This window comes from Anomalospiza imberbis, chromosome 3, assembly GCF_031753505.1.
Source record: "Anomalospiza imberbis isolate Cuckoo-Finch-1a 21T00152 chromosome 3, ASM3175350v1, whole genome shotgun sequence".
In the NCBI taxonomy this organism is placed as follows: domain Eukaryota; kingdom Metazoa; phylum Chordata; class Aves; order Passeriformes; family Viduidae; genus Anomalospiza; species Anomalospiza imberbis.
This window is the reverse complement of record NC_089683.1, coordinates 75,161,072-75,187,480: the sequence shown is the minus strand read 5'-3', so window position 1 is coordinate 75,187,480 and position 26,409 is coordinate 75,161,072. Positions and strand designations below refer to the sequence as shown.

The 26,409-nt window shown below is 39.6% G+C and overlaps 1 protein-coding gene and 1 long non-coding RNA gene across 7 annotated transcripts in view; one reads left to right on the top strand and one right to left on the bottom strand.

Annotated features, from left to right (window-relative positions):
* LOC137471142 (uncharacterized) overlaps window positions 1-9,029 on the top strand; it is a 35,084-nt gene extending 26,055 nt beyond the window's left edge. Inside the window, exon 3 of the long non-coding RNA XR_010997431.1 lies at window positions 8,848-9,029. This is a non-coding gene — a long non-coding RNA (uncharacterized lncRNA). The remainder of the gene's footprint in view (window positions 1-8,847) is intronic.
* Window positions 1-26,409, bottom strand: part of RPS6KA2 (ribosomal protein S6 kinase A2) — a 275,385-nt gene that overhangs the window by 8,705 nt on the left and 240,271 nt on the right. For all 6 annotated transcript variants that reach the window (XM_068185217.1, XM_068185218.1, XM_068185221.1 and 3 more), the window contains 6 exons: window positions 26,211-26,313; window positions 21,612-21,742; window positions 19,852-19,977; window positions 5,353-5,442; window positions 3,710-3,868; window positions 2,393-2,554 (listed from right to left, as the gene is read on the bottom strand). In XM_068185217.1, coding sequence (XP_068041318.1) covers window positions 2,393-2,554; window positions 3,710-3,868; window positions 5,353-5,442; window positions 19,852-19,977; window positions 21,612-21,742; window positions 26,211-26,313 — 771 coding nt within the window. The remainder of the gene's footprint in view (window positions 1-2,392; window positions 2,555-3,709; window positions 3,869-5,352; window positions 5,443-19,851; window positions 19,978-21,611; window positions 21,743-26,210; window positions 26,314-26,409) is intronic.

The window sequence follows — 26,409 nt, the reverse complement described above, 5'->3', positions numbered from 1 at the left end:
ACTGTTAATAAGCAAGTGGTTACACAACCCCAAAATGATTAGGTCACTTCCAGAATTTAGTGGGATCTGAAATAGAGGCAGAAACTGGTTCTTAGAGCCACACCATAGCAGGACATCGTAGGGATAATGCGTATCCTGGAGATAATGATAACCTGGATTCATCCAATTCTGAGAATGGCTCAGATATTTGTCCAACTACTTTTATTTCTGTAGGCTTTGACTTACTGAGTTAACAGAGTTTCAAATAGAGGTTTTTCTCAGTTGTAACAAGAAGGATGCAAACGGATTCAAAAGCAAATAAAAAACCTCATAGTTTCAAATCACAAAGCAGTAGTACTTCACAAATACTATAGGAAACCCGCAGAATAAAATATTTTTACTTTATCCAGAAGCACCCTACTGCATCAGTAGTACAACAGCCTGGCTCTTTCCTCCTCGCATGCAGCATGACTTGCACTAGGTGGCAGCGTGCCTCTTTCACATAGCCTTCATCTTTGCTCTTGCTATCACCTAAACCCCAAATTAACTGTTTCCAAAATAAAGGAGCTCCAAGTGGGCAAACATGTCCTCCTTCTTCGGTCACTGCCCTCTTTGTCAGCAGCTCAGCTGACCTTCTGCCTCTTTAATTAGTTTCATGAGCATGTGGCAGACGATGCAGTTGGACTCAGGGAACGTGAAAGTCAAATCTAGGCTGGAGGGCAGCATTATATCACAGGTAACACGTAAAAGCACTTAAGGCTTTATGTAAGCTCTCTGCCAGTTCTGGTAATGTTTCAATTAATCTCCAATGTCTCCTGCATTAGCAGGACCTGTCTTACTCATCACGAATGTCTGGGAGTGTGATTTCTGCTTTCAGTTCAAATCAGAAGAGCCTGATAATGAAAAGAGAAGAGCCCATCATGAAAAATAGCTATACCTATTTTAAGCATCTTGTACCTTGGAGGAAATCTGAGTGCTTGAAATCTTGCAAACATGATTTTTTTTGTGGTTTAGAAATTGAATGGCTGTGGTGCCACACAACTTTTTCAATCTACTTTGATAATTTTAAACAGCTCATTCCCATTTCTAAAATGGAAGCCTAACCAAACCTCAATAAAAACCCCAAACCAATCTATCTTGGCAATGGAAGGAGGTTTTTTTGCTGAAGAAAATCTCTTTTGAATTTACACTGCTCTGGCAATGGTCTCTATATAACAAATTCTCCTTCTGATGCTGGAAGGCTGTGATTCCTGTAACTTTTGGTATCATGAAAGGATCCTGTACGGAAAGATCATCCTATTTTTTTCTTCCCAGTCACAGATGAACAGTGCATGGGAGAAAGAGAAAACTTAGGGAGAAAAAAAGATTGCTAGATGATACCAACAGAGAGACACTGGTATTTGATAGCAGAGAACAGATGAAGTATTGAAAGACAGTAGTTTTTTTGTTTTTCTTATAAGGATCAAAACAAACAAAGGAAGACACACTTTTGAAGCAGTGTATTGCAAGTACTAAAATTTTTCATTTTCATCCCTCCAAGAAATGGGTAATTACCCAAGAAATTAACTTCTTGCTCCTTCATTGTGAGGAAGCAGATATGAACATCTCATGGGTCAAGTACAGCAAAGAGTCTCGCTGTGTCTTGCCATGAAACAGCCATCTGACCCAAGCCCACTCCCGCAGGGCTGCATGAAAGGAGCAGCACTTGCCAGTGATGCAGAGCCACCTCTCCCTGTGCTTGGCACAAGCTGTTTGGTCTTCCTCCACTTTCCTGAATGTAAAAATGAGAAAGCATTTCCTACATCCCCCAGAACAGGGGTGAATTGGTACTAGGAAAGCTCAAGAGGAGAGATGTTTCTTTAGCTCAGTGACGTCAACAATAAAGCTCTCACTGATTTCAACATAGTAAGGATTTTGTGCAAGGATTTTTCTTTTCAGTTTTATCACAGAAGCAGTTAAGGTTGAAAGGGTCATATAGTTCAACCTCCCTGCTCAAGCAGGGTGCCCTAGAACACTCAGGATTGTGTCCAGATGGCTTTTGGATATCTCCAGAGGACACTCCACAATGTCTCTGGGCAACCTGACATCAAGATTTACCTCTTAAACCTTAATCCTGTTCTGATGTAGCACACTAGAGGGAAAGCAGTCTGATCAGAAGCAGCTAGAGAAAAAAGATATTTATCCCACTAATGAGCCAAAGCATTGTGTGCACCAGTCCAACACAGACACCAGCTTCTGTCAGGAGAAAAACAGCTGCTGTGACAGGACCAGGAATAGGAAAGTTATGGTAACAGAGGCTGTGCGAGTGCCAGTAGCCTGGTTCCTGCCTTGCTCCTCTCGTAAAGCCAGCAAGGGAGGAAGGACTGCTTCCTAGGACACACTTACTATTGCAGCCTTTGAAATATGATCCTACCTCAGGAGCGACAAAGTTGGCTGTGTAGCAGGGAGTCATAAGCAGCCCGTTCTCCGCTCTGAGTTGCTTGGCAAACCCAAAGTCACAGATCCTGATAGAGTCTGGGTTTCCTGACTCATCCATGTAGAGGATATTACTTGGCTTGAGATCTCGGTGCACGACCTTAAGAAAGAACAGTGAGAAACAAGTGAGAAGAGGAGGTCAGGGAGCACTGGGGCTTGGCTGCCATTTCTGGTCTGCTGGTTGAGGTAGGTCTAGAGCTCATGCTGAAAATATTTAAGTTTTGGAAAAAAAGTTACTTAAAAGCCTTGGAAAAATGAAGGGAAAAAAAAATTAATGTCTGTTACAATGAGAGACAAAATGTTTAACAGCCTCTGCCGGTGTATTAAGATGGAGCTGCTGCTCTAAGAGGAGACAACTTCTGAGGGTGGTCAAAGTGGGCTGTTGTACAAACATCTTGGTGGCAGAATCTCCTGGAGCTTGATGGCCCTGAATACTCAGCTGAAAGGTGAAGAATAAATCACATCATGGGAGAAAAGTGTATCAGGGTCTTCTTGTGGTTGTCCATATGAGTGGCTCACACCTGAAAGGAAGGATTAATTTCTTTCTTAATTTCAAAATGTATTCACACAATTTCATGTGACTGTGTGTTTTACCAGACGTGCTGAATTTCAGTGGCAGGAAAACAGCCTTTCTAGCAAGACTGAAAAATTACCATGAAAGCATAGAAGCCAAAGCATAAAATGCACTTTGTTTTAACCATGAAGCAGGAAAAGCAGTAAATATTTGACTAGTTATCCAAACTGCTTGTCCCTGAAATGCAGAAAAGGAGAGACTTTCAAACTGTTGTATATAAAGAGCTTAGACTTTAAAAGTCAGATTTTAACAGCATGTCAGAAGTCTTTCCCATCAGCTGCTCAAACTGTCACTTAATTTGGAGAGCTGAGCATTTGATTTTCTACGTATCTGCTGATTCAGCTACCCTATTTGAAGTGTTGCTAAAAGTTCAGGTCCTGCAATAATGATTGTGATAAGAAGTCAACAACTAATACCTCAAGAAAGTACATGAACTTGAAAATCACTGTAGTGTAGCAAAGAAAGTACTACTTTGACATGCTTCAATTCAGTGAAAAGTGGATAAAAAGCCAATGACCCTATTTCACAAAACAAATGTAACTATAAATATGGAGATACTTTTTCTTAGGGGGTAGGAAACATATTTACATTTCAGAGAAGCAAAATCACAACTATTTTGCTATTTCAAGAAATTGAATTTTAAGAAGGTTGATGCAGCTAAGCCAAAAAAGCAAGGCTTACACCCTGAGAGTGTAGGTAGTCCACAGTCCTGGTGATGGTGCACAGCACAGCGCTGGCCTCCCGCTCTGAGAAACACTTCTGCCGAAGGATGCGGTCCAGCAGCTCGCCTCCCCGCATCAGCTCCATCACCAGGTACACAAACTTCCCATCATCATAGACCTGGAACAGTAACACAATAAATACATGTCTTGGACCCATCAACTTGGTAAAGGTTGGTCCTTTAACCACAGTGTTGACTTGCTTGTGTGTGAAGTTGCAAGAAGAAAATATCAGCAAATGTGTGGGAAATGGGCTCCTTACGCTCAAAAACTAAAAAGAAAACTTTATTAAATGACTTTAATCATTACTTTTTTCTGGTGTCTGTAGCAGCTTGCTGATTTGTCCACACAGAAATGTAGCTTTCCTGGTTTTCTATCATGTCAACAGAGCAGGCTCAGCTGTTAAAAACAGCACCACCCCACACAGCTTCAAATGTCTGCTGGCTCCCACCCAAGCATTCTTAGTAGTGTTCTCTCTTTCCACTTCCACAGGGTGACATTTGCCATTTCAAATATCAATATTTCCTTTTGACTCATGATCAGCTGAAGAGCTGTATTATACTGTTGGCCAACACTTGCACCTAATGATATTATTTAGTTTATATCTGCAATTCTGGTGAATATATTGTTGATATCAGCTTGCAAGACATATTAACATTCAATGTCAATGGCAGCTGGTAAAAGACATTTTATCACTTAAATTGGAGGACAACTGTTTTCATGTCATCATCCTTTGTCTGGACTGCAATAATAGGTGGTGTTATAGTCATCAATGCTAAATGTTTTTGGAAAGGAATATAAAAACCTTATTTTGCACAGATTTTGAGATACTCTTTAACACTTTGGAATTAGGTGAGACTTTTCTGAGGGCATGTGATTAGGAGACTCTTATATACTTCCCAAAGGTCTAAACAATAATGTACTGGCCACTGACACAAGCAGGGTTTTCTTCTGTAAACTCTGAATTTAACATGGTTTGGACAATCTTAGGTGAGTCTTCCGGCAGCTAAAGTAAAACACCTCTGACTAAAGGCCATTCCTTCATTTAAGCACAGTGAAGGATTATTTTTTTCATGTGAAATGCTGATGAAAAATACCTTACTGACTTCTCAGGTTGCTGGAGTAGAAGGCAAATAGTCCCTGGCATTAAAACACTATTGGGGGAAGTCCTAGTGATTCTGTGAGCTCTCCTCTTCCCAGCAAAGCAGATAGCACAGACTACACAAGATTGGCTGCTGCTTGAGAAAGATGATTCCCCTGCCCAGCAGCACTGCTGTGTGTATTCAGCAGTGCCGCAAAACACCCAGCTGGAGAGATCTCCTTTTAAATAGTGCTGCAAACCCAAATCCATTTTTTTGTTCTCTGGCACTGTGTCCCGTTGGTTTTATTTACAGTTTGTTAGACAGTAACCGGTGAATTCATAACCTGACCAGTCTTTCCGAACGCTATCCAGTAATTGGTTAAGTCATGTTTTTCTCCTTGATTTCCATGGGTCTGGTTTTAGCTTGGACCTTCAACTGAAGAATTATCCAGACATGGACTAATAAGTGGGCCTGACTACAAGGTGAAAATCATTTAATGCTGAAGTATTCAAAGACTACTCACATCCTTAAGAGTAATGATGTTTGGATGCTGTCCATATCGCAGGAGTATCTCAATTTCTTCAGAGGGGTCTCTCTTGCTCTTATCAATTATCTGGAATAAATGAAGGACAGTGTAGTCAAATATCAGTTACCAGCACAAAGCAAAAAACAACCAACTCCTATAGTTTAAACAAATTACTATTCAAAATTCTTCTATTAATCATTATTATATGAGAGGACAGCTCTAACCATGTGCAAATAACAGCCATGCTGACTGCCTGCCAAAGCCAGATGGAGCAATAATTGGTTTAGATTCTGGAGGAGTAGGTCCTCTTTTTGATGCCTACAGTTCTGTTTATCCATAAATAATGGCAGTTACAAGAAGTGTCATGTAGAAATCAAACAACACTGAGAGTTTTAAAATAATCATGGTTTAAAAATTACCTCTTTGACGTAAGAAAATGATAGAATCGTAATATTGGCATACGCTTGTATATATGCTGATAAATTAATAGAAATTAATTGTCATATGTATTTGTCAGAAATGAAAATGGATGGACATTTACTGTCAGAGGAGATTTGAATTGAAACTATTGGTAATCATTTGGCTCTTTGGGCCAAGCTGTTGTAGTGAACAACAGAGTGATCAGACATTGTATTTGGCCATGTAACCAAACTCTCTACACATTCCTAAACTGGAAAGAAATCTGCTTAATATATCACTTCTATGTAGCCAGTGTCTTTTGCCTTATTAGAAAATATATTAAGACATGCACAATTTTAAGTTTTGTAGCAACAGGTCTTAGAAAAACATGACATCTGATGCTTAGAGAGCATCACTGCATGGAAAGCCAGCTATCAGGAGAGCACTGACTTCTCAGTGATTCTGGTACCTCTGTTTGCCATGTCAGGCAAAGAGCTTTAGTAATTTGTCCAGTTGAGAGCACTGATTAATGTTTCTCACTTTGCAGATTTAAATGATAAATATGGAACAAAAAAATAATCTTAAGGGAAATCTCTGCATTTTGGAATCTCAAAAGTAACTGCACAGGAAATGGTGAAAGACTCATTCTACTAGAAAGAGAAGTACACTAGAAATAGGAGTACACTATTTTGGCTCTATTTCTTATTGCTACAAAACAACAGCAGTACTTTTGAATAACAAGTTTACCAAGTGGAATGGGTGGCATTTTCAGAAAATCATTTCCACTACTGCCTTAGATTTCAAGGCTTCCAAACTTAAATGTGGTAAGTTCTCTCCAAGAGCTAGGAACAGAGCACAAATTTTAAGTGATGATGTTAGCAGGGAAAAACCAGCTTTCTGAAAACCTCTTTTGCTAATGAGGATAAATACCTGCCTGCTTTTTTATAAAATACATGCATTTTTCATGGTTTATTTATGGTGATACAAATTCAAGTACATGAGTAGAATCTTGTGCATTAGCCATAATAATGCATAACTGAATATAAATCAGAGGTTTCATAGTCATCGTGACTGGCATGTATGTATAGAGATAATGATGGTCAGTAATTGTCCATGGCTCAGGTATGCCTCTGAAGCCATATGAGTGATTTGATTCTGAATTAATAGAAGTGTGACAAATGAAAGTGCAAGAGGGAGCTGATGCACGTAAATGGTTGTTGCCCACATTTGAATAAATAAAGGAAAACCTCAAGAATAGGTGAATGAAATAAAAATTTCTGCTGTTGTTCTCCCAGTTTAGTTGAGACATTATGAAGAAGCCAATGAAGCCCTGACTGACTGACTCCACGTGAGTACAACCACAGTGATTGAATGTGTCCCACTCAACCAGTAAGCCTAACATACAAAAAGATCCTCAGGGTCACTTCCTTGGCTACACTGATAAACCTCTTGTCAAGTAACTGGAGTAACTCACATGTGCCCCTGTTAGCATTTGCCTGCCTTGTACGAACCAGCAGAACCTACTGTGGCAAATATTACCACCAGTGTGAAGTACCACTATCACTGTGCTGCTGTACTAAGCTATATATTCCAGATTCCTTTTCTGTTGCAGTTCCCTGTGAAAGCAAATATCCAGTGGAAAATTTTAAGTGACTATTAATAATGCAGGACTATAAATGCATATATATGGCCTAAAAAAATCCAAACCAAAAATAGTCTCAGCTATTGACAAAACTAAAACAAACATAACCCGAAGCACTCTGCTACTGATGTAGTAGCAACAGCGGCAGATGACATTTAATGCTTCTAATTCACAATATGCAGTGTAAATACAAATTGCAAGACAGTCACACTAAATATGCATGCTTTTTGTTTTAATGTGTGTGCAACCTGTGATATACTGATACATGCACAAACTGCCCCAAACTGCACCACAAATCACCGTCAGAGCTGTGAAGGGACCTGCAAAATTCCTCTCAGTCCCCAGGCAGTCTAATTGGGCAGACCAGAAAGAACCATTTTTTTCCTCCACAGCAGGAGACTGTCCCCCTGCCAGTGCCTCTCTTCAGTGTGCCTGGGACTTACACTTGGCCCATGACTGCTAAAGAGGCAGAGGAGGTGTCTGCTGCAACTTCACCAGAAATCCCTCTGCAGCTCAGACTGGCTGCAGTATGTACTGTTTCTTTATTTGTATGTTGCAATGGCCACAGCAGTCCATTAGATATGCCCCACAGCTCCACTTCTATACTCAGTTCTCCTGATCTTTCTTTTCACAAAGTCATAGGTTGGAAAAGATCTCTTGAGATCAGCAAGTCCAACAATTAACCCAGCATTGTCAAGCGTGGATATTCTCAGTTCAGTCAAAGAGAAAAAGAGAAGGTTTTTTAACCAGGCGAAGAGCCTGAGAGACAGTTGGAAAGGAATGTAAATAATTCTCTAATCTATCTTGTTGTTAACATTGTAGATATGTTCTGCCACTGTGCGTCATTCACTGCACACCAATGGTGTGAGATGTTTTTACTCTAGGACCAATGAAGTTAGTCTGCACGATGTTCTCTATAAATAGAGCGGTGTATTTGAAATAAATCAGTTCATTCTCTTTGCCTTTGACTTGGAGTCATTCTCGTTATCGTCTTGCTCTACAGCGACAGCCAAGTCCATCACAAAACCAAAGTGCCTTATCTACATGTCTCTTACTGCCTCCAGGGATGGTGACTTCGCCATTTCCTTGGGCAGTCTGTGCAGTGATTTACAACATTTCCAGAGAGTTTTTTGGTGTGCTGTTAAATCCACCCAGAATTTCCTGTGGTAAAAAAGAGCATTTTCCACCCCGGTCCCTGTTTCCTCTGAGACACTGTATTTTGCATGAATACAGACTCTTCTCTCTTCCTATCTGGGAGAGCCCATGAACCTCCTGCAGCTTTTTCTGTGCAAGCAATGATGTCTTGTCTTTAGGAAACTCATTTTGATTTGAATTCAACTAAAATGTACATATAAACACTCTCTATTACAGAATTAAGGGAAGATCTCAGCTAATAGTCCTGAGAATTTGAGTAATATGTTATGATGTTACTTTTCTATTTCTCTTTTTAGATATGTGGTGAAGAAGAGCAACTCAAAAAGCCACCATAATGTATAAGTAACTTAACTGAAAATGTAACAGGAGCTCTACTGTACCTTTGCCCAGAAGAGCTGTGATGCACAAGGGTCGTCCATTGCCCTTCAGAAGAGAAAGAAACTGAGCCATAAAGCAAATAGCTTTTTTTCTGTGCATTGGATACTTTGTTCAGAAACTCGCCTGTGTCAAACAGTGTATGAAAGAATTTCAGAGTAAAATGGGCTCAGCACAATCAATAGTGTCATTTGTTCTGACAGGGGATTTCTTTGTTCTTTAACTATCACATCCATTGTGTGACTAACTGACTAACTGAAAGGAAAAGGTGCATTTTCTTTCCTCAGTGGGATTTAGGGTAATAACCTCATGATATTTTAAAATGAGTCAAGCTCCCTTAAAGGACAATACTGAACACTTTCTCTATTAAGGAAGAAAGGAGCAGGACAGAATACTTTCAAAATCCCAATTAACGCATCTGTCCAGCTTTTACAAGTCCTTCTACAAGTCTTCTGCATGGAAAAAAATCATCTAGTTCTCCTTTACTAATGGGTTTTCAATGGATTTAGGCTTGCCAGAGCAGACTAATGAGTATAAAAGAGAGTATCAATAAAATTCTGTGTGGGTAAAGCCTTGCTGAAATTGGCACAGCAACTAAATAGTATATATATTTGATTGCTGCCTTTCTGTGAAGGTATTTGCATGCTTCCAACTGTGTAGATAAATCTCTTCTTCTGGACCTAGTTATGCCATCAGCAGATGTTGGAGCCTTCAGCTGTTTGATACCACCCACCAGCTGGGACTTACAACGCTTACAGCCCTGCCAAAGAAACAGTACATGTGAGCACTCCCTAATCCACTTTCAGTGAACCAGCCCTGCTAATACAAATTGCCCTTTCCAATGCTGAAATTAACCTGAATGACTGTGCATGAGAAGAATGGAGAATGGCTGTGTTTCTCACGTGGAGTTCTCCATCACTACAGCTGTGAGATTGGAAAGAGGCAAGAGGTGGCAGGAGACAGTGTAACTGCCTTTGATGTCTGGAAAATGAACAGCCTAAAAGAAAAGGTAAGAGAGAAGCAAGGAGTGAGAAAAGAAACATGAGATACCCTGATGGGAAGAGCAGTGATACGAGTCTGAGGAGAAAGAATGGGGCTCTGGCCAGGCTATGCTCAAGCTAGCAGCAAGGAAACTGCTGTTGGGTCTTTCTGTGCTGGGGATAAAGGACCTTGTGCCTCTTTAATGACCAAACAATCAAATGATCTTTTAATCTGCCTTGTCTTCAACTGCCCCAAGTGACCTTTCCTGGCAGCTGAAACTGAGATACCAGAGTGTGAACTGGGGCAGCTGAGCTGCTGGTACAGTCCCGAGCTGCCGCTCCAGCTGCAGCAACACAAAGTCCAGCAGACGGCAGGGCAGACACCTGGGCATTGTCATACCTTGTACAGCCACACCTGAGGCTGCCAGTGCATTTAGGCAGTGGGATGATGCAAAGCTCCTTTTGACCAGCACTAGGGAACTTTGAATGTCTTTGTGAAAAAAGCATTGAGGAAGAAAAGAGTTTTATATGCTTTTTAAAGCTGCTTTTTTTCCTGTTATATGCAGTTTCTTCTATAGTCTGTTTGGAGAAAAAGCATGGGTTAATCTCCTTTAAGAACAGATTCATTACATAGTGTGATGTGATAGTCTCTGTAAAAATCCTTTCCTTTTCTGGGAAGGCAGGGATGAGCAAAAGGAGAATTAATTTTGTGTCCCTTTGCACATTATATCTACATTGTGATGTATTTGAAAATTCAGGGCACCACTAGTGGAACTGACTATAGGTGGGATTTGCTTCTCTTCTGAAAAAAGGAGGTGTGACAGCACACAGATTTTAACCTGACAATTTCATCTACAATACTATTTCTAATGAAAGTGTCACAGAGAGAGAGTTCTGCAGTTCTGTGCTGCTGGAAAATGTACAGGTTTCCATTTCAGTAATATTTCCTCCTAAAAATAAGGTCTATTCATGCCAAGCATCTGTTTTAATTTGGTTCCTTTTTTGATGTCAAATAACTCAAGCTGGATGAAAATCACTGCAGAAAGGCTAATATTATTTAAAAGAACATGGTATAATTTTAAATTTAAGATGCCTCCAAGGAGAACTTTTCCAAGCCTATATAGTTTCTGAGGGACTATTTGCTGTGCTATTAGTTTTGATTAGCTTCAGAAATTCATTCCCTCTATCCATGCTTAAATCTTTCAGGAAAATAGTGAAAAATTACTATTAAGAAGAAACATGCCTAATTAGCAATACTTTTCTGAAATAAGGACTGCCCATCTGATCAAGCTGTGCAGGTGAGACATTAAACATTTCTGCACACAGAGCACACCCACTTGCCGACACTGTTTGCTGACTTAGCGCTCCTAAGCTGTCAGCTGCAACTGTTAATTAACTGCTCTTGTTAATTAGCACTTATATGGTAGCACACATTTTCTAAGCAGAGCAGAAACATTAAGAAATTTATTTCTATAGCACCCATGAAACAGAAAAGCTCATTTTAGGGAGAAATCTTCAGTTCTGGAAGCAGAATAATCTGGTGGGAAAGGCTCAGCACTCACTCGGTCTGCTCTGCTCAGCAGACAACCTTGGATCAGACTGATGAGTTTTCAGTCCGTAAAACAACTGTAATGCTGCTCTCACCTTCTACAGAAAGCTTCAGAGATGGAAACCAGTGAATCATATTCAGAACTTATAAAGGGGAAAAATTATTACATCAGTATGGAAGACAAATGCAAGAAACATAGTTTGAATGGTCCCAAAAGAGAAACGGAGGCACAAAGGACCAAATACTGTCCAAAATAATTTAGCTATTTGGCAAGCAAATTAGCAAAGAGAAACTATATTACTAAGCCGTAGAAAAACTGCTGCCTGATCCTAGGTCTCAGAAAAGATCTAGTTAGCAGAGAGAAATACCATATTGTCACATTATTCAGAGGTTCAGCCATGCCAAGGAAAGAGACACTGAGAGCTTTGTGATGAAATGGGAAGGAGGCTGCAGGAATCCTTACACCAGAGATTTACAACCACTACACATTTAAGATTTGCTTAGAAACTGAGATTAAAAGGTGGCCTGCACACATTTCTGTATTTCTACCTGCCCTCTCTGATTATTTTGTTAAGAATTTAAGCAGTGCTTCGACCCCATTTACCCCAAAAGTCAGCAATGGCTCTTGCTGCTAGAAACAAGCTGGCTACTTGTAGAAATGCTCAAGCCACTCCTGCCTCTCTGCCTTGCCTTCTCCCACATCCTTCCAGCAGAGCCCTGCACTCTGTACTGGCCTATCCTTTCTGAAGCTGTATTCGAGCAGTGTCTCCTTGGAGAACTGACTTATTTCTTTGGGGAAACTATGTGGCAGAAAGCATTGAATCAGAATATGCTGTGTTGGAAGGGACTCATCAGGATCATTGAGTCCAACTCCTTTCTGAACACACTCAAAACAACAGAGAAGTGAGACCCAGTGAAGCTTTGTAGGTATTCTGGAAAACCCAAATTTTAAAAAATGAGAACACCATTATGTTGCCTCCTGTTATGGTGAGTGTACATAACAACCCTGGTCCAGGGTGGAAGTCAGGCCCTTTGATGAAGTTTTTGAAAAGGAAAAACCAAGAAAGCCTTCAAGAATACTCTCACAGATCAGATATAAGATCCTCATAGACAACAATAATCTATCACCCTTTGCTGCTTCATCCATTTTACTGTAAATCATTTTCCATCACATCTAGAGGACACCCTGCATGCTGTTTGCACTCTTAGTATGGCAACTAGCCCGTTATTATGGTTATTAATGCTGGTTTCTTTGCAGAGCACTCTAGAAAACAGCCCTCCTTATGCCAATTCAGAAAAGGACAAAGATTTGTGCTTAAATCTGCTCTAAAGCCTGTATCTCCTAAATGGCACTCTATAGGCTTCTGAATTTGGTGCCCCACTGCCAAAAAGCTTGAGTAGGCTTCAGACGCTGTGAATGTCTGGGCCATGTTGTTTCCTGATGCCCAGCTTTATAAAACAAATTTTATGGGAAAACCTGGTAAGTGTTTTCTGTAATTTATCAAGGTAAGAAGGGGTCTCGTACCTCTGACCCCGCATTTTGTAAGGCTACATTTCCACTACTATGACAAATCCAACTGCTTGGCATGTGAAGGGAAAGACATCTCAGCCATTTCCTTGAAGAGTTTGCTTTACCAACTGCTTTCACAATCAGACTCTTTTTCCCCCGAAGCTCCCTTTTTTAGCTCCAAGACATTCTGTCTTCCCTTGCTGTCTTTAGCAGCCAAATGGTTGTCATCCATCATTTATATCACCTTAGAGATATTTATAGATTTTGATCGCATCCCACTGAGCTCTTGTCTGTCTTACATCACACATATTTGTAGCTCTCTTGATAGAGCTTGCCTTGTAATTCTTGAATATTTTGTGCTACAGATTTTCTCTAATTTACTTATATTCTATCTTAAACCACAGATATCAAAAGAGCACATGATCTCACAGGATTTAGTATTCCTACTCAGGTGCTAAAAGAAAAATTCATTTATATGCAAGCATGTTAATAAGATAGAAATCTATAGGTCTGCATATGAACTGTATTAATAAAACTGTAACTACACTAGCAACATATTTATGAAATACTTATCTGGAGCGGGTATTCAAATATTTGTATTTCCATTCTATGAATTATTTGAGAACACTAAATAGCTGCATTACATATTCAGGGAAGGAAAGCAAATAATAATGAAATATTTTGGCCAGACTGCAGTCAGAAACACTTTCTCAATAAAATATGGGAAAGTATCTGTAAGTATTGTTAGTATGATCTTGCAGAGGCAAAAATATATGCTTTTCATAAATAATTTGATAAGCCATCTTGAGGATGAGCAAGGACAGTTAGAGGCTTCTGGAAGCACTAAACTGGCACTCTCATTTCCTGCCACTTGATCAGCAGACTTTATAATGAGGTCATTGTACATGACATTATATTCTTCCTGGTGCCACTTTTTCCCCAAGTGTGAGATGTGATAGAGGCCTACTCTTGGCTGCACAAACCGGACTGTGACAGCCACCCAGCAAAGTCAAGGGGGGTTTCCATTGCTAGGGACTGAGCAAGAACAGAGACAGCACCTCAGCATCTGATCCATGCCCATGCAGCCCATCCTCTCTCTGGCAGAGCCCTGTTAATGCTCTGCTCCAGCAGCAGGTACCTTCTGCTAAATTTAAAAGGGATGCATTACCAGTGGCTCTGGCCCGGAGATTGGTGCACATACCCTGTGGCCTGACCTCTGTACCATGTTCTGGGGGGCAATTTTGGACAAGCAGTGGTTGAGTACCTGCTGGTTTGACAAGCTGGCCGACTCAGGGCCAAGAAATCTGAGATCATTTAGCAAACTTGCCATTGACCTTCCTATTTAAATCCTGATATATTTATTCATTTTCCGTCAGACACTAAGTACCTCCCAAACAGACAAAAATAGATACAAAGCCTTCCCTGAAATTTCCACTGTCTGTTTCACTTTAGTTACTTTTTATGGTTGAGGAGAAACAATTTTAAGCAAATCTCTCTAGATCTACAGACACCTTAACTTTCAAGGAGATTTAATGATGTTTGGACTGATTTTTTTTTAAACTCTTATTTCACTAAGTAAGATTCCTATTTTCTTTACTGCATTCAGCACTAAACTCCTGACCTAACCATAGTACAGGCTAAGGAGAAAATATAGAGCCACTGAATACTACTGTGCAACCTCCTGCCTTCAGATCAGTGTGCAATTTTATCTACTTACACCAACCACCTAGAAACAAACTAAGATCATGAACATCAACGGAAGAGGAAAACAAAGTTGTGAAAAAACTCTGGAATTTAAATGGGTTTTGGTGACTATGTCACTCACTATTATTAGCAAATAGATATATATAACCAGTTTGATTACACAGGCCTGCTAACACTAGCTCTCCTGAGTTACTGATTTCTATTTATTGATAGCATGCTGACATCACTTCGCTGCTGCTATCAAATTTTTGTAGCTAATTAAAATGCACCTTCTCTCCAGTCTGCACGCACCAAAACATGCCAGAGAGATGTGCTTTCAGTGCTTTGCAGCTACCAGAATTATACATGAGCTGTAGGATTCACTCGGACTCTAGCACAACTTGTATTCCAGTGGCAGACACAGACTGCAAATTTTGGCTTTGCTCACAACTGAGCAAAGCCAAACTGATGTGGAACATCTGGTGCCAAACAGTTGGTTAGTACATTATAGAGATAGGGAAAAGTCATGAGATTCACATGTGTTTCAAGATCCAAATTCCACTGTAATATTGGCATCTGCAAAGTTGGACTTGTCAATTGGGACTATCTCTACTGTATTTTTCTTCTTCAAAGGAGGGAAAAATGTATATCCTGTTTTTAGGATATACAAGCTAGTTTTTTGCCATGCCTCTAACAGCATGGAGGGACTGAAGACCCACAAGACTAAACCAGCTGGAAATTCTGGAGAAAAAGCCAGTTGATATCAAGGTGTTGAATCTGGCATCTAAACCACCTACCTCTGCAATACTGGGGGCAGTACTAGGGATAGAAATAGGCTCAGCAGCAGAAATTTCTACTTGGCTATTATCCACCAGTAATCTCTGCTGGGGGTCAGGAGTCAATCTGAATAGACAAACCTTTAGAAACAGGGAGATGAAATGAAGTCCTTTTCTAACTTTGTCTGGCATCAGTAAGGAGCACATCCAAAAATCCAGCTTGAAAGCTTCACTAGTGCTCCAAGCTTGAAAGCTGTGCAGTAGTTTTAAGAAAAGAAAAACATTTTCAATATGCTAATTGCATCACATCTCTGGAAGGTTTTGAAAAATCTGATTCACCAAGTATTCTGATCTCCAAATAAGAGCTCTTGATCTGTTTAGGCTTCCATTTTAAACTTTCTCCTACCCATATAAACCCTACCATCTCTTCTAGCATCATTCTTTTACTTAATTAATTTATTTTCTAGAGATACCAATGTGACTTAATTCTTTGATCTTATTTTCCTTTGCTTCTGACCTCACCATTACATTTATACCCATGTGAAGTTTGTAACTATGACTGACAATGCCAGTTCTCTTTGTTATTAAAAATCATTAGGCCTGCTGTAGTCAGGATGGTCAATATTACAGCAGAAGAATCTTAAACAGAGTAGAAGTCCATCAAAGGAGAAACACTCTTTTTTCCCATCTCTCTTCTTTCTACCAGAGTATTATGAAGCATCCACCTCAGAATATTCTGTGATTCAGAAGAATTAACAAATCCTTACTTGTGTTTCAGAGCTTTTTACTTTTTTTCACTTGGGAATGAGATGGAAAGAAAGTTAAGAGTAAAATTTTAAAAGCTCCTCAGAGTATGTACGTGCAAGTAGAATATGACACATGGACTTGCTAAACCAACATCTACCTGCACTGACCTAGATAGGTGGTTACTAGTTTCAGGGTAGACTCAATTTGCAGGAAATTTGACTGTCTACAGGGTTTTCTCTTGCAGGGTAGTGAAATGCTCTCAGAAGTGGAGATATGTCTCAAATCTGAAATATTGCACTTAGGAGCCCGAGGGCATATCTAAAATAGCTTTAGAGTTTATTATTAGCATTTCATTTTTACAGATGACATGGAAGAAGAAGGAACAGGTTGCAAGGAAACTCTTTTCTTCAGCAGGCTCCATGATTGGATTTACAGAGGCAGTACAGCTGCCTACAGATGCAGAGAGGTGTCTGGGGGAAATTCCAAAAGCTCCTCAGTGAGCAACGTACCTAATCTCAATCAGCTCTGAAAAGAGTGAAATTCCAGACCTGTTCAAATGCTTTTATAACACCAGCAAAATACTTCTTTGCACTGCTAGACATCTAATTACCTCTACAAGATGCCCTCCAATTAGCAGCAGATGGCCAGCAAAAGGAAAAGGGAAGAAGCGTTTTGCATTTTATAAAATATGTTCTGCTTCTGGGCTAGGAAAGGTTTTGCTTTTCTGGCTGTGGCTCTGACTCAAGTTACTCTGGCCAGGTAATCTCCTGTCTCAGTAAGACACCACAGAACAATAGTAAAAAAGGTGAGTGGCAGGCTCCATGGAAGGATTATTTATTTACACAGTGACATGGTGTGTGTCTTCCCGCAGTGATGCCACCACGTAATGTCCTTAACTCCTTCCCTATCACCAGCCTCCCCTGAGGGAGACAGGATGATGTTCTCTGAGGTGTTGGCAGTTCCTCTGAAAAAGGGATCTTTTAATGAGGTGTGCAAGGCAAATGGGGCTGCTGCCTATCACACAAACTGTCACTGCAGACACTTTTTCCTGTGAATATTACATACTAGAGAACACTGAGAAAATTATACTTACTAACAGAAATGAAAAGGGCCTAATTACAATGATTTTTAAAGAGAGAGTTAAAGGATGCATGTCAAAAGGGACTGATATATAATTATGATAATATCAGTTGCAACTCCTGTGCTATCTAATTACTTGAAATGGGTGACATTGTGCAAGTTTTTTTGAAAGCGAGCTACTCTGACAACAAAATTATATAATCGTATTATGAAATTACAATAAAACTGAAAGAAAAATAAAATTAATATATTGGTAGAAGTAATAACCAAAGAGGCAGCACTAAATGTGCCGGAAAGACAGAACAAACAGAAACCCACCAACTGTCTCCAACCCCAAATCTGTGCTACACATTTGACTCACACTGTGTCAGAAATTGAGATGCTGTACATGTTGCCTACACTGGCAGTAAAATCAAGACATATTTACATGACAAGAAAATAATTGTAAGAAGTGGAAGAAGAAAGGAGTAAAAAGAGGAAATATTAAAAAAAAAAAAAAGGGAAAGAGCATAAACCTAGCAATCACAGTGCTGAACTGTCCTGGAGCTTTGAGTGTCTCCATGCCTTGTCTTTGTTCTGGATCCTCTGAGGTACTCCAAACACCCAGCCTGCTGAGCATGCTGGACCATGTCTGATTTGGGCATTCAGACATCTTCAAGGGATGACGTTTTTCTATTTTGGTTTCACACTGGCTGTATTAAACCGATAAATCTGTCCACAACACTTGATATAAATGGAATATTAAAGTTATTACTTAGATTTAGTATACATTTTGTTCATCATGAATATATTAAAGTTATACAGAACCCACACCTACTATAACATGCCATCTGTTGACATATGACCTGGGCACTGAAAAGCTCTGATTTTTTTCATTCATTAGAAATGAAAATAGTAGCACATTCATATGCAAGCCCACAGATCTGCTGGTAACTCCATGCTCTTAATTATGGTGTAGCCTAGAAAAATCAACCATTGTTTGAACAGTGACATCAACAGATTCTAGGTTAATAGTGGTTTCCAGATTTTTGTGGCCACCATGAGGAAACATGAAAAGTTTCATGGATTTTCAAGGATTCTGTATTGCCATCAGTCTAGTAGTGGAAAATAAGATGGAATAAAATGTTTCATATTATTCTATTGACTATCTGGAGGTCATTTATCTCATGAGCTGCAGTTTGGATCACTTCCTTAAGCTCTCATCATCTCATTTAGTAGCAAAGACACAATCTCATTTATTAGCAACATTTACATCTCTTTTCTAAAATTTTAAAACAGCAAAAGTAGACTGGCAGTTGGCTAGATGTCCTCATTTGCTGCAAGTTTGGTAAATACTCTTCTCTGTGTACTGCAATCTGTTCCCATGAGAGGCTACAGAGTGAAAGGATCTGACCTAACTTCCCCTGTCCTTTCAAATTCTGTGTTATAATCTAATCTTGTCTGTCACTATAGGACACGAGAAAACACGACGCGTGCCGCTGCTATTGTGAAGGTAAAAAAGGCAAGTTTATTTTTCTGACTCCAGCATTTATAGTTTTCCAAAGGCGCCAGTGGATTGGAGGGTGAATATGCCACCTCTCCAATGACACTGGACAAACTACCAGTCCATCAAATTTCTCCGCCTCTATGAAGGAATGCAAAAACAATACGTTATTTACAGAAAGTGTGTGAGAAAGTTTGCTACAAGAATGTAAACTCAGAAGGCTTTAGAAAATCTTAAAAAATCAGGGCATCACTTGTCCCTTTCTGCTAGAAGAACAAAACCACGAAGTACTTTTCTAACATATGAGTGTTTTCATTGCTAAAATTTTCCTTAAAGAAAAGTGCACATTTGAAACTCTTCCTCTGAGCTGTTGTCTCACAACCACTTGCCACTGGTCTGTACTGCCGCCTGCAATGGCTGCATGCTGTTTATTCAACAGCACTGAATAGACATAATGACAGTTCTCTGAGCAGGGCCTTCCAAACTAGTTCTACTGAAGTTCTTCCCTCATCCTAGCAGCTCCCTGGCCTCTGGGGCTGAGATGACTCTGTTCTATACACTGTTGATTGACCAAGTCTGAAGTTCACTGACTTGTCCTCAATGCCCAACTAAATCAATATTTTAAATCTCTGCTGAAGATTGACTTTTGCTCATTTTAATAGCATTCGTTTTGAATGTGAAGAAGACCAAGGGAAATCTGAGTTTTTCTAGGTGATCATGGTTTTCACTGAAAAAACCTCCCTAATTACAAGAAACTCAGATCTAAACAACTTGAGAAAGAAGAATAAATCATGTTCCAACTTTGCAATAATTTTATATGTCATTTTAAAAAATTATGATGATTCAGTGTAGGCTATGTTAAAAAACTTACTCTGTTTGCAAGGAGCAGGGTTGAAGTGATTAACAGGATTTCCATGCAAGACAGCAAAGGTCTTTTGGAATTCTATGTGGTGGGATTGAAGTGTGAAAAATATGGAAGACTTATCATGAAACCGGCCATCTTACAAAACAGAAAAAAATGCCAAGCAACACCCAGCAAAAAGAAATAAGCCAACAAAAAATCAAGAAGTAGAGCAGCCTTAGCTGCATTTCTGGAATGTACCAGTGGCTTTCTTACCTTCACTGCAAACTCTGTTTCTGTAGCTTTATGAACGCATCTCTTGCACACTGAATAGGAGCCAATTCCTATGTCCTCCTTGATCTCGTATCCATCCGTAAAGTGAATGTTGTTCCCATGTAACTGCTACAGGGAAAGACAAAAGAAACAAGGAAATCAGGACTTGAGTATGTAAAAGCAAGGACTAGCCTCCTCTTGAAGGAGGTCCTTGATCTCCTCTCCTTCACAGAGCTCTCTTGTCCTTAGCAGCTTTTCCAAATCCAGTTTAAAAATTCTGAAGCTCTTTATGTAAACAAGTAAATATGTCTTTTCCCCTTCTACCTTTTTCCAGTCTGTAAGATGGAATTGTCTATGTAGAAGTAGTGGCAAAACTGCTGTGATTTTCTAAACTATTTCTGGGATGCAGAAAATCACCATATATTAGAAATTCATAGGAAACTGTGGGCCCAAATCTCCTGATAAACCCACGTATCTTGACAATATAAACTGATTTCTAATTACTGAGGGGCAGATAACATAAAATACTAATAGTTTCACTGTGTTCAAGAGACATACCCCATAGATGGAGAGTGCCTCCAGATCACTGGAGGCCTTGTCTAGAATATGTTTACCTGTAGTTTCTTTGTGAGAGAGAACTTAATATTTTAAGCCATTAATTCATATGCTCTTTGGAAAATATCTGGGTACGTAGACTGGTTCAATGGTGAACCCCAAATCTGAGGCTATACTGCAAATTCCATCCCAGGATTCAAATGACCAGCACTTCCAAAAATACTCCAGAATCCTCTGTCTGAAAATGCAGCCATGCTAACAAAGTCCACACAGAACCTGCTAAATTCTAAGACATGCATATGTCAATATTCAATGCTTTTTTACAAAGCAAATCACAGGAATATATATAACATTTCTGAGATGTAATGGCTTGGGTAACATTTCACTTACTGTGCCATAAGAGCATCTTTAAAAGTATGACCCATTCCACTGTAAATAATTAAAACAGAGATGAAAACCTACAAAAACCACAGGCAGGGTCTCCCCCGCCTTGAGGTATGTATACCTGTGGCTGTGGGTAGGAGAGGGAGCTTTTTCCTAATGAGAAAATTGGCTGCATCCTTAATCAGCCCAGTTTGCTCTCCCTGTTCCTTTCTCCTCTGATGTACTGAACCTCTTGTAGCAATTTATTTCTGGTTTAAAGTACAACTGGATAGATTTTTTTAGGAGAATGGCAGCAAAGAACCAATTGTCTGGTATGCTCCCCCATCAAGCACCCCGGTTTAGGTGAGTACATCCAGCCTTTTGTGCAACAGCAACAGGAGGACGGTGGCCTCTTACACCCAGGAGCTTGGGCTTTGTGTCTCTGGGAGCCTATAGCAGTAGTTCATCAAACGCCTTTGTCAGCACAGACTGGTTCATATAACCGAAGACAAAACTGTTGGGAATGAAATACATTCAGTGAAAAAACAGTATTTCATTACTTGCCCTGCATGCACAACTGGAATCCTGTTTCAGGTATTGAGAAGTACTTTTCATTTTAGTTGTGACAAAGTGCAGTTCCTATTTCCTTTGCAAAGGTGGCGAGGAACGTTTTATACATAAAAGCATTTGCAAAAAAAATCTCATTTTCCAACACCTACATGCTGCATTTAAAACACCTCCTTCCTACACTAGATAGCTGTGAAATACCAGAGAGAATATTAGGCAGTTTAAATACACACAAACGTATGTGCACATCAGATGTGAAATGTAACCAGCATCAGTACCTGCACAATTGGATGAACAGTGATTTTGTGCACGTCTTGCTGTGCAGGCTCCTGCACCAAGTTAGAGGCAACAAAGCTGAACCCTCTGAAAAGATGATGAGCATTGGCACTTGGAGGAACACCTGGGGAATCTGTAGGAGAAGGAAGAAAATGGCTTCATGAGCTGCACAAAAGAACAGAAAGGAATAGCACAGCACTACAACGAAGTCACCCCTGCCAGTCAATAGCAGATCTGATAAAATGGCAGACACAGGGGAATATAATTCATCTCCACAGCAAGGCTTTGGTGTGCCTTCTCCACTCCTTTCCTCTGTTTTGAACAATGCAGGGGTATTATTTGCAAGGATATCTCTGTTGGATACAGGTTTTTTTCACAGGGCATTCTTAGGCAAAGTACTGCCTGTGCCAAGAGTGCACAGAGAGAGAGAAGGCACAGGGCGGAGAGGCTCGGTGAGAGACAGGAGACTCGGGGCACGGCACCTTGCAAGGCTTATCAGAGCCTTATCAGAGGTTCTTCAGGGAGAAGGTACGGGCTTCTATAAAGCTGGAAAAAAGCTACAGGCTGCTATGTCTGTCCTTTGCAGCACAACTTAACTACAGAAATTACAAAGACTGAAGTGGCACACTGTGTGGGTCAGGAGAATATAGAGAATGCATGAAACCAATGTAAAAGCACAATACTCCAGTAGTGGCCTTACTGGAATCTTCTGGAGCAGCTTTAGGAGCTGGGACTTACTCCAGGGAAGACCGTGGTTGACTTATCTTCAGGTGGAAAAAACAACAAGGATTGTTTTAACTAACCTTCATGGAGGTTTTCTCCCCTGACATGGCAAAAGGAGGGAAGGAATAGCTGAAGTTCAAAAAATCCTGTATTATTCTGTCTCTGGAATGCAGTAACCTGAGAGCAGTACTTTGTACCTGCAGCACCGCTCAGTGAGAGAAGCAGCATGACGAAGCAAGCAGAGCTGTGCTTCACTTAAAATTCTGAAAAGCTTTGAAGAGATCTTTCTCCCCAGTGTATGTTTTATCCCGGGTATTTTCCTCAGCAAGAAGAATCACTTTGTAAACTACTCCTTGGCAACAGGGTATTATAAAACCTGTATTACTAAAATTTGCTAACCTTTTATTTGGTTTTTGGAGGGCTTGTGGGATTTTTTTCTCTTTTTCCCTTCACATTTCCTCCAACACACCATGTGATTTACTGAGAAAGTTACAGAGTTAAACTTTCTTAGAAAGCTATTTCCTTGTAGTAAAGTGTGTAAATACTCAGTTATCTAAAGAAAATATATCCCCAGTGAGCTTTATATCTGACTCACCTACTTGAGGCCCTGAAAATATGTAAGAATGTGTACTTCTTAGCGTGCACACACCCTGTATAAATCTACTGGTCAAATGAATAGAAGAAATGAAGTCAGAATTTGATAAAACCAATATATATCTGCTTGGGAATAAACAAAACTGAGACTTCAGCTAATTCCATTTCTCATCACAAAGCTGCCTCAGCTTTGACAGGAGTCAGGAGTCAGCACAGCAAGCAGAGTTCAGATGGAGAAGATTGTCTTTTGGTAAAATAACATGGGATTTTTGTTTATCTCAGTGTTTTTGATGGGCACTCTCATTGTAAATATGTGGATGAATCACACCAGACATCTTGCATCACTGGATACTTCCTACCATGACATATCTATAACAGTGATTTTTACACAAGGGATTAATTAAGAGGAAAGAATGTTTGTTTAAAAAATAGGAATGACAATAATTCACATCTGAACACTTTTGAACCTCAGAAAAGCTGTGATGCAGCCCTAAAACTAAAGTGGTAGGTCATTTTGTTTAAAAACAACTCTTCCTTCATAATTCACTGCCAATCACTCCAGCAAATACTGCAGAAGAACTATTGATGATTTGGTGTTCAGTATTAAATATTCATCACCAACAACTGATTTGCCCATTAAAACATTTCTGCTAAGTGCAAAATTATGCATAAATCATGTTAATTAACTGATAGCTGAGAAACCGAAATAATTTTTCTAGGCCTTATAAATCAGAATAATTTCATATATCTGAATTAAATCCATTACAAGCACCTATCTTCTTTAATGGTTATCTTTCTTCCTGTGAAAATGCTTTGTTCCACTAGAGTATCTAAGTATAAGGGTTTTCAAAGGCTTCATAACTCTTAAATTATTTCCTTCATCATGTTTCACTTGGGTTAGCAAACATCTTATCTGCAAAGGAGGATATTTAGATACTTCAGGTGAAACTTCACATGCTTTTTTTTCAGCAGTACAGCCAGTCTAAAACATCCCTGCTAGTTACAGCCTGCTGTCCCATCAATTACAGCAGCACAAACATTTGTGGACTGAAGTCTAAATTGGGTCACAAGAATGATCTTGGTTTGATCCTTGTTCAAATCACCATTTCTAACCTAGACTGCTTCAGCCTCCAGCTTCCTGTAAGAAGCTGAGTCACCACAAATGAGATGTGGGGCCACAGTGGTGAATTTAGGAAGTAAATGGCCAAAAAAAGCAACTCCAACTTGGACAACTTTCTGAGAAAAAGTGATGTGAAACTATACCCACATAAATGATCTGTCAGTGTCAGAAACCACATCTTTGGCACACTCAGATCAGAAGTTAAAAATCCACAGAATGCAGTTTCAGCCTCCAGGGTAAAGGAAGTTTCTGAGGTACAGCAAATCACTGGACTGACAAGATTTACTGGATGCAAAACTTTGACACAAACCTGCTTTCAGACAGGAGAACTCATTCATAATGACAGTGTAAAATAGTGACTGACAGCTTCATTAAAATACAACTGCATGATCATGAAGCGGGAATTATTACAGTGCTTTCTATCTGAGGATGTTCTCAGTAACAGGGTTAGCTTGTTTGGGGTCTGTGTGTACTGATAGACAAAATAAAAAAGGTTATTGCTCTATTCCATTGGCAATGTGAGCCAGTATTAAATACATTTGTGATACTCTCCCCAATTTATTTGACCCAACCAGTCAACAGTCAGGGGCTGCAAAATACTCTGCCAGTCTGCCAGGGCTTTTCCATCATTCTGAAAGTGTAAATGGACTTACACTTCCAATTACACCTATTTTGAAATGTTTGATTCTCAGGCCACTATCCATGGTAGCCCAAAGCAGAATTGAGGCAGGCTATCTCCCCAGCCCTGCCATCACCCCAAAACAAACCTTCCAAGTGAGTGTCTTGTAGGAAATAACAAATTTAATTAGGCAACAGCAGTAACATGTAGAGTGTAATTTATAACCCCAGGCATCAGTAAAAGCAATGAAGTGTGAACTTCCAAAGCAATCCAAACTTTTAATGCTTCTTTGCATTTCAGTGAAACTTCCCATGGCAGCACACATCCCAGAACACACATCCTTGAAGACCAGACTAACTTGCAGTCTCCAATAAATCAGAGAAATTAGTGCTTCTGAAATCTAAATTAAAGCTAAAATCAGATGTGTGAAATGTCTGACTGAGAAAAGATTTTGAGTAGATATCCTTATTTCAAACCCCATGAAAGGATATTTGAGCCAGGCTTTGAATAGAAGTCTGGGCTAGTTTTAAGTAAAAATGGTGTAGGTCATGATAAGCCTGAACAAAAACTAGAGGAAATCTCAGCTCTCATTCACATGCTATAATATAGGTGTTTTCATCATGAAAGCTCAGATCTTTCCCTGTCACTGCAACAGTTCTGGGGCAGTTTGAGGATTGAAGCTTGAGACCTTATACTTGATTATTACCATGATACTATGTGACATTTACAGTGCTTACCACCTTCAAAGTGTTTTACAACAACAACTAATTCAATGTTTACACATTAGAAAAAATAAACAGGTACTTCTTTACACAGGTAGATCACAGGCAGAAATGTAATGTAATTTACCCAGGTCTAGCAGGAGGCAACATTATAAGTGGAATTACCACTCTGACATTATTGATATTCTTGCTTTCCACGTAAAAGCGTGGAAAGATTGAATCTTATGCAACAGTCACCTTCATATAGATAGTGTACAAAGTGTGGTATTTCAGTTAGAAAAGAGAATTTACAGGAACAACATTCTATCTGCAAGCATTTTCTAAATATTCTGGGCCAAATTTCCTGTTGGCATAACTCTGCTGACCTGAGAACTTGATGATTCTTCATTGCTTTTAACCACACATTAACTTCCAATAGTCCACAGTCCCTGGGATGTTGTAATTAAATAAAGCATCTCTGCAATATATAATAATATATTAACTTGCAGAGATATAAAGTTCTTTGAAGCCAAGGTAATTTAACATAGTTAAATTCAGCTAGTCTAAGCAAAGATGAGTAATAAAATAGCAAAACTATAGTTATTTTTCCTTTAAAAAATGTGAAATCTGTTTTTCCTGAAGACAAGTTAATATGAAGCTGGTAAAATACTTATGAGCTTCTTTGCTGGAAAAGCAAAACCAGTCATTGCTTCCTGCTGGATATGGCAAAACCCTGTAATGCCACAAGTGATCAGACTTTTAGACTGCGTTGAAATACGGAGGGGAAAGGAAGAATGAACTTACTAGCTGAAAAGGTGCATTACCCATGTGCCACCTTACTAACCTGTAGGGGTCCGAGATGTGAACTCTGGATCAAAATGAAAGGTGTCTTCTGGCCGCCCCACTGCGGGCTTGAAAGGCGGCTTGATTTCTTTTCTGTACAATTTCTACAAGGAGAAAAACAGACCACAATCAGCATCAATGTGTACACTCTCAGCATCTGGAGATAGACTCCCTGCTTTCTATAGGGTGTCCTTTCTCAG